This window comes from Hyla sarda, chromosome 5 (genome assembly GCF_029499605.1).
Source record: "Hyla sarda isolate aHylSar1 chromosome 5, aHylSar1.hap1, whole genome shotgun sequence".
NCBI lineage: Eukaryota > Metazoa > Chordata > Amphibia > Anura > Hylidae > Hyla > Hyla sarda.
This window is the reverse complement of record NC_079193.1, coordinates 378,502,268-378,519,767: the sequence shown is the minus strand read 5'-3', so window position 1 is coordinate 378,519,767 and position 17,500 is coordinate 378,502,268. Positions and strand designations below refer to the sequence as shown.

Below are 17,500 nucleotides of genomic sequence, written 5' to 3'. Positions count from 1 at the left end.
TATGTGATACTCTTAGCTGTGTATGTATCTCAGCCTGTCATATGTGATACTCTTAGCTGTGTATGTATCTCAGCCTGTCATATGTGATACTCTTAGCTGTGTATGTATCTCAGCCTGTCATATGTGATACTCTTAGCTGTGTATGTATCTCAGCCTGTCATATGTGATACTCTTAGCTGTGTATGTATCTCAGCCTGTCATATGTGATACTCTTAGCTGTGTATGTATCTGAACGTGTCATATGTGATACTCTTAGCTGTGTATGTATCTCAGCCTGTCATATGTGATACTCTTAGCTGTGTATGTATCTCAGCCTGTCATATGTGATACTATTAGCTGTGTATGTATCTCAGCCTGTCATATGTGATACTCTTAGCTGGGCCAGTGATCTAAGACATCATGTCAGATCCTGTAGGATGAGCAATGTATCTAAACTTACTATGTCGTTGGCTGTCTGGGCATGCTGGGAGTTGTAGTTTTCCAATATCTGGAGGTCTGCAGGATGAAGACCACTGTCCTATGTGTCCTCCTGTCCTCCAGCCTATCATGTGGGATACTGTTGCTGATTCAGTGTATCTAAGCCTATCACGTGTGATACAGTATACAGTGATACACTCCCCATTATATAATGTTACAGATTTGTACCTGGACACTTCTTCTCGTTACACGGCTTGCTCTCCTCTGATTGGCCGAGGCACGCCTCCCCTCCAAAAAACGGTCCGTGGCAGGTGCGCTCCCTGGTCTGCGCCCCTCCGTTACACGTCGTGCTGCAGCCGCCCCACGGCCCCCAGGGCTGCCACTTCCCATCGACTGGAGGAAGAGAAAAACATTGTTACTCCAAATATAGAAGCGGGGTCCTCCGACCTGCACAGACCCCCAGCGGATGGGACAGTTACTACTAATCCTTCACTGTTCTACATACTATAGGTGATCTAGAATCTATATATTCTAGCATATCTGGATTCTAAATATCATAAGTGATCTAGAATCTACTTCCTATAGGTGGTCTAGAAAAAAATTGCATATATATATATATATATATATATATATATATATATATATATTCTAGAAACCATATAATATAGTTGATCTAGAGGTTATTTATTATAGGTGATCTAGAATATATATATACATATATACCTGATGTATGTATTATAGGGAATCTAGTTATAATATATGTGTATATATACATAATCTAGAATCTATACATTTAAGGTGATAGAGAATCAATATATTATACATGATCTAGAATAAAACAAAAAAGTTAGCACCTCTGAAATATGATCTAAAATATTCTGTATGTATCATAGGTGATCTAGAATATACATATTATAGGGGATCTAGAATATATATATATATATATATATATATATATATATATATATATATATTAAAGGTAATCTAGAATATATGTATTATAGGTTATCTAGAATATACATATTATAGGGGATCTAGAATATATGTATCATACATTCTCTAGAATCTATATATTAAAGGTAATCTAGAATATATATATTAAAGGTATTCTAGAATATATGTATTATAGGGGATCTAGAATCTATATATTATAGGGGATTAGAATATATGTATTATAGGTGATCTAGAATCTATACATTGAATGTAATCTGGAATATATGTATTATAGGTAATCTAGAATATATGTATTATAGGTGATCTAGAATCTATAGATTTATAGGTAATCTAGAATATATGTATTATAGGTTATCTAGAATCTATATATTAAAGGTAATCTAGAATATATGTATTATAGGGGATCTAGAATCTATATATTATAGAGGATTAGAATATATGTATTATAGGTGATCTAGAATCTATACATTGAATGTAATATGGAATATATGTATTATAGGTAATCTAGAATCTCTATATTTTATGTAATCTAGAATATATTATAGGTGATCTAGAATCTATATATTATAGGTAATCTAGAATATATTATAGGTGATCTAGAATCTATATATTATAGGTAATCTAGAATATATTATAGGTGATCTAGAATCTATCTATCTATATATATATATATATATATATATATATATATATATATATATATATATTATAGGTAATCTAGAATATATTATAGGTGATCTAGAATCTATATATATTATAGGTAATCTAAAATATATGAATTTATATATTAAAGGTAATCTAGCATATATGTATTATAGGGGATCTAGAATCTACATATTATACATGATCTAGAATCTATATATTATACATAATTTAGGATCTATGAATTGTATGTGATCTAGAATAATCTATATATTTTACATAATCTAGAACATTTTGCATTTCTTTATACATAGGACATTCTGCTTCTACAATTTCCGTCAATGTCATGAATAACAGGAGTATACAGGTATATAACATATCGGGACAAGGACGCTCCCAGATATATCACGTTATACTCCAGTCACATCTGGAGCTGCAACGACAATCCCCCCATGTTCTCATTGCTTCCTATATAAGAGTGCAGGGGCACTATATACACGGGCAGGGATACTTCTCTCTATAGGATGTTCATGACTTTGGCCTCTTACCTGGACACTGAGTCAGGAAACAGTCTCTAACATCCGACCATTGTCCTTGACACTCCGAGCCGCCGTACGAGGGCCCATTGCACTCCCGAATCCTCTTCTGGGTCCCATTGGAGCAAGTGGCAGAGCAAACACTCCAGCTGGACCACTCATTCCAGTTACCATCAACTGCAGGAAGACAGTAAGTAGTTACAATCTGATGTAGCAGAGCTGAATCGGTCAGTGACACCTTTCAGGCTGCAGTGACACCTTTCAGGAAAACTTTCTAAGGGTAGGTTCACACTACAATTTTGCTATACGGTTTTGGCATAAGGTTTCATAAAAAAAAAAACGTATGCAATCGAACAGAAAACCGTGGCCATAGACTTCCCGTTCAAAACCGTATGCACCATGATGTATACAGTTGTCTCCGTTTTTCAAACCATACGTTTTTTTACTTTTTTTTTTTTTTCTGGACAGAAAACCGTGGCCTACAGAGGTTTTTGGTCCGGGTGAAAAACCTTATGAAACCGTATAAGTTTTTTTTTTTTAAACATGGGAGTCAATGGGAACCGTACAGAACTGTATGTGCGTAAGGTTCCATCCGGTTTTCACCATACGGTTTTTGATTTTCCACATTTTTTTTTCTTTGAATTTCAATCAAACAAGTGAAACTTTATTCATAATGGAGTGAAAAGTTTAAAACGTATACCTTTTTTTTTCCCTTAAAAACAGATGCAACCGGACATCATTTTTCAACCGTATACAGATAAACATTTGTACACACGTTTTGATACAGTTTAGTCCGGTTTTGAGGAATCCGTTTTTTTAATCAAAAACCTGATACGGGAACTGTATTGCAAAAACATGGTGTGAGCCCACCCTAAGGGAGTGTCTTTCAAAGCGCATGCGTCCAGCTGTTGCAAAACTACAACTCCCAGCATGCCCGGACAGCCTTCGGCTGTCCGGGCATGCTGGGAGTTGTAGTTTTGCAACAGCTGGAGTCGCGCTGGTTGGGAAATACTGCTCTAAGATCACATGCTGCAGTCTTATAAAAATCCAGTATTTTCCAACCAACTTATAACCATCCAGGGTTTCCCAGCGTGCCTCCAGCTGTTACAAAAGTACAACTCCCAGCATGCCCGGACAGCAGTTGGCTTTCTTGGCATGGTGGGAGTTGTAGTTTTGCAACAGCAGGAGGCATGCTGTTTGGGAAACACTGCTCTAAGATCACATGCTGCAGTCCTATGTAGAATCAACACAAACTCAGATCTACTACATCTATAAATATCTCACAGAGGACACATGTACCGCTCCACTACTCAGCTCTGCTACATCTATAAATATCTCACAGAGGACACATCTACCGCTCCCCTACTCAGCTCTGCTACATCTATAAATATCTCACAGAGGACACATCTACAGCTCCACTACTCAGCTCTGCTACATCTATAAATATCTCACAGAGGAGACATCTACAGCTCCACTACTCAGCTCTACTACATCTATAAATATCTCACAGAGGACACATCTACAGCTCCACTACTCAGCTCTGCTACATCTATAAATATCTCACAGAGGAGACATCTACAGCTCCACTACTCAGCTCTACTACATCTATAAATATCTCACAGAGGACACATCTACAGCTCCACTACTCAGCTCTGCTACATCTATAAATATCTCACAGAGGACACATCTACAGCTCCACTACTCAGCTCTACTACATCTATAAATATCTCATCTACAGCTCCACTACTCAGCTCTGCTACATCTATAAATATCTCACAGAGGACACATCTACAGCTCCACTACTCAGCTCTGCTACATCTATAAATATCTCACAGAGGAGACATCTACAGCTCCACTACTCAGCTCTACTACATCTATAAATATCTCATCTACAGCTCCCCTACTCAGCTCTGCTACATCTATAAATATCTCACAGAGGACACATCTACAGCTCCACTTCTCAGCTCTACTACATCTATAAATATCTCATCTACAACTCCACTACTCAGCCCTGCTACATCTATAAATATCTCACAGATGACACATCTACAGCTCCACTACTCAGCTCTGCTACATCTATAAATATCTCACAGAGGAGAAATCTACAGCTCCACTACTCAGCTCTACTACATCTATAAATATCTCATCTACAGCTCCCCTACTCAGCTCTGCTACATATATAAATATCTCACAGATGACACATCTACAGCTCCACTACTCAGCTCTGCTACATCTATAAATATCTCACAGAGGACACATCTACAGCTCCCCTACTCAGCTCTACTACATCTATAAATATCTCATCTACAGCTCCACTACTAAGCTCTGCTACATCTATAAATATCTCACAGAGGACACATCTACAACTCCACTACTCAGCTCTGCTACATCTATAAATATCTCACAGATGACACATCTACAGCTCCACTACTCAGCTCTGCTACATCTATAAATATCTCACAGAGGACACATCTACAACTCCCCTACTCAGCTCTGCTACATATATAAATATCTCACAGAGCACACATCTACAGCTCCACTACTCAGCTCTGCTACATCTATAAATATCTCACAGAGGACACATCTACAGCTCCACTACTCAGCTCTGCTATATCTATAAATATCTCACAGAGGACACATCTACAGCTCCACTACTCAGCTCTACTACATCTATAAATATCTGACAGATGACACATCTACAGCTCCACTACTCAGCTCTGCTACATCTATAAATATCTCACAGAGGACACATCTACAACTCCCCTACTCAGCTCTGCTACATCTATAAATATCTCACAGAGGACACATCTACAGCTCAACTACTCAGCTCTGCTACATCTATAAATATCTCACAGAGGACACATCTACAACTCCCCTACTCAGCTCTGCTACATCTATAAATATCTCACAGAAGACACATCTACAACTCCCCTACTCAGCTCTGCTACATCTGTGACTATTTCACAGATGACGCATTTGCACGTCTATGTTTTGCCCCATCTATAATTTTCTGAATTCTGAATTTTTTTTGCCAAAACATTCCAACTCTGCATTTCCGTGCAAACAGAACTGCAAACTCGTCTCTGCTACATTAGACTGATTCAGCTTTGCAATACGTGTCCTGTTTACTTTTTTCCACTACCTAACCGTCTTAGCATAATAGGACAAAAATAGCACTGCTTCATCCCCCCGACCAAACCCTGCTGTACGAGTACGTGACAAACTCGTACGCGCTACGTGGGACCTTCAGCTTCGTTCACTCTGATCTCCTGCAGACTTGACAACACCAGCTTGATGTCTGTCAAACACATCTGGTTCTGCATCTGTCCAACTTGTCAGTACTTTATCTTATTAGCTGAGGTATATACCACATGACAAACTTAAAGGGGTATTCCAGGAATTTTATATATATAAAACTGGCACCAGAAAGTTAAACAGATGTGTAAATTACTTCTATTAAAAAATATGAATCCTTTCAGTACTTATGAGCTGCTGAAGTTGAGTTGTTCTTTTCTGTCTAAATATATATATATATATATATATATATATATATATACATATATATATATATATATACATATATATATATATATATATATATATATATATATATATATATATATATATATATATATATATTATCAACTGGCACCAGAAAGTTAAACAGATTTGTAAATTACTCCTATTAAAAAAAATCTTAATCCTTCCAATAATTATCAGCTGCTGAAGTTCAGTGGTTCTTTTCTGTCTGACAACAGTGCTCTCTGCTGACATCTCTGCTTGTCTCGGGAACTGCACAGAGTAGAAGAGGTTTGCTATGGAGATTTGCTTCTACCCTGGACAGTTCCCGAGTCAGGTGTCATCAGAGAGCACTTAGACAGAAAAGAACAACTCAACTTCAGCATCATCTCATAAGTACTGAAAGGATGAATATTTTTTAATAGAAGTAATTTACAAATCTGTTTATTTTTCTGGAGCCAGTTGAGATGAGTATAGAAAATAAGGTTTATGGAGTAGTTCTAGTCACCTGGGCACAGGGCGATGTTACAGAACTTGGTCTGTTTCTCTGGTCCTTTGCACTGTTCCCCTCCATACTGGGGTGGGTTGCAGGTCCGGATTCTTTCCCGGAAGCCCCTTCCGCACGTTGAGGAGCACAGACTCCAAGGTGACCACTCGTCCCAGGTCCCGTGTACTGAGGAAACAAAAAAAACATGCATCATAATCCCGGATCGCAACGTCTATGGCGTGACCTGCTTATAACAATCCAGTGTTTCCCAACCAGGGTGCCTCCAGCTGTTGCAAAACTACAACTCCAAGCGTGCCCGGACAGCCGCTGGCTGTCCGGGCATGCTGGGAGTTGTAGTTTTGCAACAGATGGAGGCACCCTGGTTGCGAAACACTGATCTACTCAATAATGCACATTCCAAAATGTAGCATTTTTTTTACATTTGGAATTGTTTATTTATTTATATCCATATAGTTTTTCTAAAAATGTTAATAATAAAATAAATAAGTTGAACAGATGTTGCAAAACTACAACTTCCAGCATGCTGGGAATTGTAGTTCTTGCAACATGTAGCGGATCGGTTTGATAAAGTTACATGACAGCAACGGCCCAGACACTGCTCTTACACAAGGGCCCCTCTTCTAATCTGGATTAAAATAATATAATAAATAAAAAAATAAAAAAATAAACCTCTTCTGATTTGGATAAAAATAATGTAAATAAAAATAAAAAAAATAGGAGAATGAATGAATAAATAAAAAATAAATATCCAAATATAAAGTAAAATAATTAAAATAATACAGTCATCCAATAAGCAATAACTAATAAATAAATAAAGTGAAATAAAAATAATACAGTCATCCAATAAGCAATTAAAAATAAACAAGTGAATATAAAGTGAAATAAAAGTAATACAGTCATCCAATAAGCAATAATAAACAAACAAATAAATAAATAGATACGAAGTGAAATAAAAATAATAGTCATCCAATAAGCAATAAAATAAATAAATAAATATGAAGTGAAATAAAAATAATACAGTCATCCAATAAGCAATAACAAACAAATAAATAAAAAATAAATAAATATAAAGTGAAATAAAATAATAGTCTTCCAATAAGCAAAAACAAATAAATAAATAAAAAATAAATTAATATAAAGTGAAATAAAATAAGTCTTACAATAAGCAAAAACAAATAAATAAATAAATAAAAAATTAATTAATATAAAGTGAAATAAAAATAATAGTCATCCAATAAGCAATAAAATAAATACATAAATATGAAGTTAAATAAAAATAATGCAGTCATCCAATAAGCAATAACTAATAAATAAATAAAGTGAAATAAAAATAATACAGTCATCCAATAAGCAATAACTAATAAATAAATAAAGTGAAATAAAAATAATACAGTCATCCAATAAGCAATAAAATAAACAAATAAATAAATATGAAGTTAAATAAAAATAATACAGTCATCCAATAAGCAATAACTAATAAATAAATAAAGTGAAATAAAAATACAATCATCCAATAAGCAATTAAATAAATAAATATGAAGTTAAATAAAAATAATACAGTCATCCAATAAGCAATAACAAATAAATAAATACAAAATAAATAAATATAAAGTGAAATAAAATAATAGTCTTCCAATAAGCAAAAACAAATAAATAAATAAATACATAAATAAATAATTTTCCTGTTTTGCTGCATAAAAACTTGGAGGTTAAATAGATTTTTGTATTCATGTGATTTACACGACACGCCGACCACTTTTGGAGATGCAAAACATTTTCTTACAGCAACACAAACAAAAATAAAAAATAAAATAAAACTGTAACCCCTTCAGAGAGGTTTGATTTTTTTTATTTATTTTTTTGCCATTTTTGGCCTTCAAAGAGACCAAAAACCATATGAGGGCTTGCTTTTTGCGGGACCGGTAGCACTTTGTAATGTCATCAATCATTCTACCATAAAACAGTACTGCGAAACAGAAAAAAAACTATTATTTGCGGTCTGAAACTGAAAAAAAAAAACGCAATTCTGCAACTTTGGGGGGATTTTTATTAAGCCACTCACTTTGGAGTAAAACTGATAGGGTCTTTTTATTCTGCAGGTCAGTACAATCACAGCCATACCCAATGTATGTTGTTTTTGGAATGTTCTACTACTTAAAAAAAAAAAAAAAAAAAATACAATAAAACTTTACTGAACTACTAAACCTTCTCCATTATTAATGACCACAGAGCCACTCTAATCAGTATATCAGTGGTCGTTAGTAGGTAAATGTGCATTCAGGGAGGGAAAAAGTATTTGATCCCCTGTTGAGTTTGTACATTATCCCAAAACAAACATATTAGTCTATAATTTGAATGGACGGAATAACACATTCCACATAACTTGTGAACAGATTGCATTTTATTCCAGACAAAAAAAAAAAATAAGATTTTCAAATCAACTGGTGACAAAGTTAAAGTTGTACAGCTTTGTAAATCATTTTTATTTAAAAATCTTAATCCTTCCAGTACTTATCAGCTGCTGTATGCTCCACAGGAAGTTGTGTAGTTCTTTTCTGTCCGACCACAGTGCTCTCTGATGCCACCTCTGTCCATGTTAGAAACTGTCCAGAGCAGGAGAAAATCCCCATAGTAAAACTCTCCAGCTCTGGACAGTTCCTGACATGGACAGAGGTGTCAGCAGAAAGCCCTGTGGTCAGAAGGGAAAGAACTACACAACTTCCACTGGAGCATACAGCAGTTGATAAGTACTGGAAGGATTCAAGGAAAACTCTCACCTTGCGGGGGACGCTGATCAGTTTGATGCTTACCGTGCCCGGATTCGCCCCGCTGTTTGGCCGTAATCTAATTTTCGGTATATGCTAATCAGCTGCTAACTTGCACTGGCCGGGCTAACTGGCACTCTGACGTCAGCACCGCTGGCCGCAGCGCTGCCCAGCTCATCAATATTCCTCCCCTCCCTTTGCCTCTCCCTCTTCTCCCCACTCTGTAATGAATAGGGAGGGGGAGGTGGAGGGAGGGGAGGAATATTGATGAGCTGGGCGGTGCTCCGCCCAGAAACGCTAACGTCAGAGTGCCAGTTAGTCCGGCCAATGCAAGTTAGCAGCTAATTAGCCTATACCGAAAAATAGAAGATTACGGACGAACGGCGCGGCGAATCCGGGCACGGTAAGCATCAGACTGATCAGTGTCCTCCACACTACCAGCCAGTACCATTGGTTAGTGCGGGGGGAGAAAGCTGACAGTTTTCCTTTCAGATTTTTATCTAGAAATAATTTGCAAATCTGTATAACGTTCTGGCACCAGTTGATTTGAAAAAGAAAAAAAAAAAAAAACACTTCTTTCTCTGGAGTACCCCTTTAAAGGGAGTGCTCGTAATCTCAGTTTGTAAAGACACCAGTCCACAGAATCAATCAATCAGACTGTAGACGTACAGGGTTCAAGATCATACTTTTGAAAGACATTGGGGGAGATTTATCAAGACCTGTGCAGGGGAAAAAATTGCCCAGTTGCCCATAGCAACCAATCAGATAGCTGCTTTCATTTTTAACCAGGCCTCTGAAAAATGAAAGAAGTTATCTGATTGGTTGCTATGGGAAACTGGTCAAAGTTTCCTCTACACAGGTTTGGATAAATCTCCTTTATCAGTTACATTGGTTCCTGTCTTCTTCTGTCTGACTGGTCTGATGCTCAAGGGAAAAAAATTGCCCAGTTGCCCATAGCAACCAATCAGATTGCTGCTTTCATTTTTAACCAGGCCTCTGAAAAATGAAAGAAGTGATCTGATTGGTTGCTATGGGAAACTGGTCAACTTTTCCTCTACACAGGTTTGGATAACATTGGTTCCTGTCTTCTTCTGTCTGTTGATTGGTCTGATGCTCTGGGAGCCTCTCATGTCTTCACCTTGGCCAGGACAAAATTTGCGCTAGAGGCGGGGCCACCATTGTAAGCAAACATCCTAAGTTTCTCCATTTTTTTTACGCAGGGGCCTATGTTCTCCCGCTACGTGTCACCATGACAACCATCTTTCTGGAATTACTATGTAAATATATACCCGTAATAACATTGTTGCCGGGAAGGTGTAAGCAGTGAGACGTAATTGAGAGCCTCATTATATATTCACATGTTTAGTGCTTACAATGTAATGTAAAATACCGCCATCCTCCGTAATTATAAACTTCAGAAGGAATTCAGAATTTAATATAAGCTACAAATAACTTGCGCAATGTTCCTCAGCGTGAGAGGAGAACGAGAGATGAAATAGTGGCTGGAAATTCACAGTGCGCCGGGAACGCGGAACACAATCTCCTCGGCAAATTCATTACCAAATCCAACCTCGACAAGAAAAAAATAAGAAGAATTTGGGGCTAACTTCTTTCTCCAAAAATTGGCCCTGATTTGGCCAATGGAAACAAAAGAACATGCATCATAATCCCGGATCGCAACGTCTATGGCTTCTGCTTATAACAATCCAGTGTTTCCCAACCAGGGTGCCTCCAGCTGTTGCAAAACTACAACTCCCGATATGCCCGGACAGCCGTTGGCTGTCCGGGCATGTAGGGAGTTGTAGTTTGGCAACAGCTGGAGGCACCCTGGTTGCTAAATACTGATCTACTCAATAATGCACATTCCAAAATGTTGCATTTTTTTATTTATTATTTATTTATTTATTTAATTTTATCCATATAGTTTTTGTAAAAATGTAAATGATTGAACAGATGTTGCAAAACTACAACTTCCAGCATGCTGGGAGTTGTAGTTTTGCAACATGTAGTGGAGCGGTTTGATAAAGTTACACGACAGCAAGGGCCCCTCTTCTTATTTGCATTGAAATATTATTAAAAAATAAATAAAATAATAGGTAAATTAATAAATGAATGAATAAATAAATAATTAATAAAGAAGCAAATATAAAATGAACAAAAAATGATACAGTCATCCAGTAAGCAATAATAGAATAAAAAGTAAATATAAAGTGAAAAAAATACAGTCATCCAATAAGTACTAACAAATAAATAAATACATATAAAGGGAATTAAAAATAATACAGCCATCCAGTAAGCAATAATAAAAAAATAAAAATATATAAAGTGAAAAAAATAACAGTCATCCAATAAGCAATAATAAATAAAAAAATTAATATAAAGTAAAATAAAAAAAATACAGTCATCCAATAAACAATAACAAATAAATAAGCATAAAAAGTAAAATAAATAAAAAATACAGTCATTCAATAAGCAATAACAAATAAATAAATATAAAGTGAAAAAATAATAATACAGTCATCCAATAAGCAATAACAAATAAATAAATAAATATAAAGTTAAATAAATATAAAGTAAAATAAAAAAATACAGTCATCCAATAAGCAATAACAAATAAATAAATATAAAGTGAAATAAAAAATAATAGTCATCCAATAAGCACTAACAAATAAATAAATAAATATAAAGTGAAATAAAAATAATACAGTCATCCAATAAGCAATAATAAATAAATAAATGAATATAAAGTGAAATATAAAATACAGTCATCCAATAAGCAATAACAAATAAATAAATAAATATAAAGTTAAATAAATATAAAGTAAAATAAAAAAATACAGTCATCCAATAAGCAATAACAAATAAATAAATATAAAGTGAAATAAAAAATAATAGTCATCCAATAAGCACTAACAAATAAATAAATAAATATAAAGTGAAATAAAAATAATACAGTCATCCAATAAGCAATAATAAATAAATAAATGAATATAAAGTGAAATAAAAAATACAGTCATCCAATAAGCAATAACAAATAAATATAAAGTGAAATAAAAAGAATACAGTCATCCAATAAGCAATAAAAAAATTAATAAATTCATATAAAGTAAAATAAAAATAATACAGTCATCCAATAAGCAATAATAAATAAAAAAAAAAGAATGAATATAAAGTGAAATAAAAAATAATACAGTCATCCAATATGCACTAACAAATAAATAAATATAAAGTGAAATAAAAATAATACAGTCATCCAATAAGCAATAATAAATAAATAAATGAATATAAAGTGAAATAAAAAAATACAGTCACCCAATAAGCAATAAAAAATTTATAAATTCATATAAAGTAAAATAAAAATTATACAGTCATCCAATAAGCAATAAAAAAATAAATAAATAAGTGAATATAAAGTAAATTACCAAATCCAACCTCGACAAGAAAAATAAGAAGAATTTGGGGCTAACTTCTTTCTCCAAAAATTGTCCCTGGTTTGGAATATTAGGGGCAAACTCTCTCCATATGTCCTGTGTGGCCTGGGTCACAGTACGGTCTGTACATTACAGCAGTCTGCGTCTCTTATCGCATTGATTTTCCCACACCATAATATCTGGGTCCGACTTCATTCCAATATGAGGTATATGCTGCCCTATTCCTACCCAAGTATCCTGCTTTATAGCTGTCAGGACAAGGAGACACATGGAGCCTTTCATATATCTGTATTTGCTTTCATAACATAGAAGAATATGTTTATATTTTGGTGGTTCCCTGGTGTCAAAAAGGCATTCCCAAGCTCCTAAAGTGATGAGGACGGGAACACCTCCTTGCTCCCCCTCCCATCCCTGTCCCTGCTTGATTGACAGTCAGCTGGAAGCTGAGCCCTGTTTCCAAATTTTGTATGTACATCTCAGAAATAAGATTTAGAAACAGGGCTCGGCTTCCAGCTGACTGTCAATCAAGCAGGGGTGGGAAGATGAGTGAGAAGGCGGTCTAGTCCTCAGGGGCTAGGGAATGCCTCTATGACCCTTCTGCACCAGAGACGGAGTTGCGGCTGATCACTGACGGACATTGGTCTGAGGGAGGAGGCGGGACGGAGTTATGGCTGACAACTGACTATGTCCTAAAATGGATGCGGTAATTACAATATAAAGTCAATCAGTCATTAGAATAGCCAGCGTGTAATTCTCTATTTCACCTGTAGTGGCCACTGTAGGGCTAAATGTAGGAGGCTGATCTGCTGTGATCTGGAGTTAGTTACAGCACCACCACAGGTGATATGGGCCAATACACAGGAATTATGGAAATGAGAGTGTCTCCAGCTGTTGCAAAGCTACAACTTTCAGCATGCCCAGACACCTCGTTATGAATCAGGACAAAGGGCCAAGTAAAAGAGCCTCCTATTCTAAAGGACTGGGACAGTCCATGTACTACAGTATATGGTTAGCCAGCCATTAGTATGGCCAGCATGTAATACTTGATTCCACCTGTAGTGGCCACTGTAGGGCTAAATGTAGGAGGCAGATCTGCTGTGATCTGGTGTTGATTACAGCACCACCACAGGAGAAATGAAGTATTACACAGCAATAATGGAAGGGAACAAACTGTTTTTGTCTATGTTTCCCAAGAAGGCAAGGTGCCTCCAGCTGTTGCAAAACTACAACTCACAGCATGCCTGGACAGCCTATGGCTGTCCAGGCATGCTGTGAGTCGTAGTTTTGCAACAGCTGGAGGCACCCAATGGGAAACATTGTTTTAGGAACTAAGCCCCCCCCCCCCAAAAAAAAAAAAAAATATCTTATATTGTAATGTCTTGTTGATTCAGATGCACTTTGTGTCAGTTCTGCGGACGGAGAGAGTTTGGCGCAAGGATCTTTCAATGGAGACTTAATGGAGTAATAATCTGCTACTTATACATACAAAGTCAATATCCCCAGTACAGCAGAGGGAGGATAACACTGATGAGGACTATAACTCGCTGCTCACAATGATAACCATTACCAGGCTGGACAAGCCTGATAGCCGACCGTCAGGGGAACAATAGGTGGTCGGGTCACAAGGGCAATGGGATTAAGGGGCTTCTGCAATGGGAAGACTATGTTATGTTACTATGCAGGAGATGAAGCTTCCAAAGCCTGAAACTTATATACAGGACACAACGTATGTGCCTGGAACATAGACATACGGATAAAGACACATGAACATAGATATATTGATAAAGATGCATGAACATAGACATATGAATATAGACACATGAACATAGAGATAAGAACATAGACATATGAATATAGACAAATGGACATAGAGATAAGAACATAGACATATGAATATAGACAAATGGACATAAGAACAAAGACATATGTAAATAGACATATAAACATAGACATAAGAAACATAGACATAAACAACATAGACATAAACAACATAGACATAAACATAGATGTATGAACAGACATAAGAATACAGACATAATAACAGAGACATATGAACATAGACATATGAACATAGACATATGAACATAGACGTATGAAAATAGACATAAGAACATAGACATAAGATCATAGACATAAGATCATAGACGTATGTGAAGGGGTTACTGTATTGTATGTATCCATCACACAGTGTCTTTATCCTGTCAGCATTTAATGTTATCTCTTGCTAGGAATGTAGCCGCGAAGGTTAATTAACCATATTAGGACTTCCTATTCTTACATGTGTTATGGCTTTCTCGATCATCTGTCTCTCCAATGAATTCTCTCAGAAACCTCCGTATACCTAATATTATAGGCTCGAGATTATACCAAATATTTGAGTGACGGAAGGAGGGGTGCAACCCCCCCCCCTATATTATGTGCTTACGGACTACTGAATAAACTAGAGTGAATTTGACCGGACAAACTGTTGTTACATGTTATTTCTGGTAGATTCATTCTCCTGGATCCAGATAAAGACTTAAATCAAGCTAACCACCGAAGTTCGGTACCAGGGGTACCTAGATAAGATCAGATCTCCTTACATATGACCATAGACGTATGAACATAGACATATGAACATAGACGTATGAACATAGACATAAGATCATAGACGTATGAACATGGACATATGAACATAGACATATGAACATAGACATAAGATCATAGATGTATGAACATAGACGTATGAACATAGACATAAGATCATAGACATATAAACATATGAACATAGACATATTAACATAGACATAAGATCAAGGATGTATGAACATAGATGTATGAACATAGACATAAGATCATAGACATAAGATCATAGATGTATGAACATAGACATAAGATCATAGACGTATGAACATAGACATAAGATCATAGACGTATGCACATAGACATAAGATCATAGACGTATGAACATAGACATAAGATCATAGACGTATGAACATAGACATAAGATCATAGACGTATGAACATAGACATAAGATCATAGACGTATGAACATAGACATAAGATCATAGACGTATGAACATAGACATAAGATCAAAGACATAAGATCATAGATGTATGAACATAGACATAAGATCATAGACGTATGAACATAGACATACGATCATAGACGTATTAACATAGACATAAGATCATAGAAGTATGAACATAGACGTATGAACATGGTCGTATGAAAATAGATGTATGAACATAGGCATAAGATCATAGACGTATGAACATAGACATAAGATCATAGACGTATGAACCTAGATGTATGAACATAGACATAAGATCATAGACGTATGAACATAGACATAAGATCATAGACGTATTAACATAGACATAAGATCATAGAAGTATGAACATAGACGTATGAACATGGACGTATGAAAATAGATGTATGAACATAGACATAAGATCATAGACGTATGAACATAGACATAAGATCATAGACGTATGAACATAGACATAAGATCATAGACGTATGAACATAGACATAAGATCATAGACGTATGAACCTAGACGTATGTATATAGACATAAGATCATAGACGTATGAACATAGACATAAGATCATAGACGTATGAACATAGACATAAGATTATAGACGTATGAACATAGACATAAGATCATAGACGTATGAAGATAGACATAAGATCATAGACATAAGATCATAGACGTATGCACATAGACATAAGATCATAGACGTATTAACATAGACATAAGATCATAGACGTATGAACATAGACATAAGATCATAGACGTATGAACATAGACATAAGATCATAGACGTATGAAGATAGACATAAGATCATAGACATAAGATCATAGACATATGCACATAGACATAAGATCATAGACGTATGAACATAGACATAAGATCATAGACGTATGAACATAGACATAAGATCATAGACATAAGATCATAGACGTATGAACATAGACATAAGATCATAGATGTATGAACATAGACATAAGATCATAGACATATGAACATAGACATAAGATCATAGACGTATGAACATAAACATAAGATCATAGACATAAGATCATAGATGTATGAACATAGACATAAGATCATAGACGTATGAACATAGACATAAGATCATAGACGTATGAACATAGACATAAGATCATAGACGTATGAACATAAACATAAGATCATAGACATAAGATCATAGATGTATGACCATAGACATAAGATCATAGACGTATGAACATAGACGTATGAACATAGACATAAGATCATGGACGTATGATCCTAGATGTATGAACATAGACATAAGATCATAGATGTATGAACATAGACATAAGATCATAGACATATGAACATAGACATAAGATCATAGACGTATGAACATAAACATAAGATCATAGACATAAGATCATAGATGTATGAACATAGACATAAGATCATAGACGTATGAACATAGACATAAGATCATAGACGTATGAACATAGACATAAGATCATAGACGTATGAACATAGACATAAGATTATAGACGTATGAACATAGACATAAGATCATAGACGTATGAAGATAGACATAAGATCATAGACATAAGATCATAGACGTATGCACATAGACATAAGATCATAGACGTATTAACATAGACATAAGATCATAGACGTATGAACATAGACATAAGATCATAGACGTATGAACATAGACATAAGATCATAGACGTATGAAGATAGACATAAGATCAT

General features: G+C 35.4%; 1 protein-coding gene and 1 long non-coding RNA gene across 2 annotated transcripts in view; one reads left to right on the top strand and one right to left on the bottom strand.

Annotated features, from left to right (window-relative positions):
* The window catches only part of ADGRB1 (adhesion G protein-coupled receptor B1), a gene marked incomplete in the record, with an annotated part of 689,450 nt that overhangs the window by 288,831 nt on the left and 383,119 nt on the right, over positions 1-17,500 (bottom strand). The window contains 3 exon segments of the mRNA XM_056522870.1: positions 646-810; positions 2,562-2,726; positions 6,577-6,741. Of these exon segments, the coding sequence (XP_056378845.1) occupies positions 646-810; positions 2,562-2,726; positions 6,577-6,741 (495 nt within the window).
* Positions 10,393-17,500, top strand: part of LOC130274477 (uncharacterized) — a 40,054-nt gene continuing 32,946 nt past the window's right edge. Inside the window, exon 1 of the long non-coding RNA XR_008844400.1 lies at positions 10,393-10,521. This is a non-coding gene — a long non-coding RNA (uncharacterized LOC130274477). The remainder of the gene's footprint in view (positions 10,522-17,500) is intronic.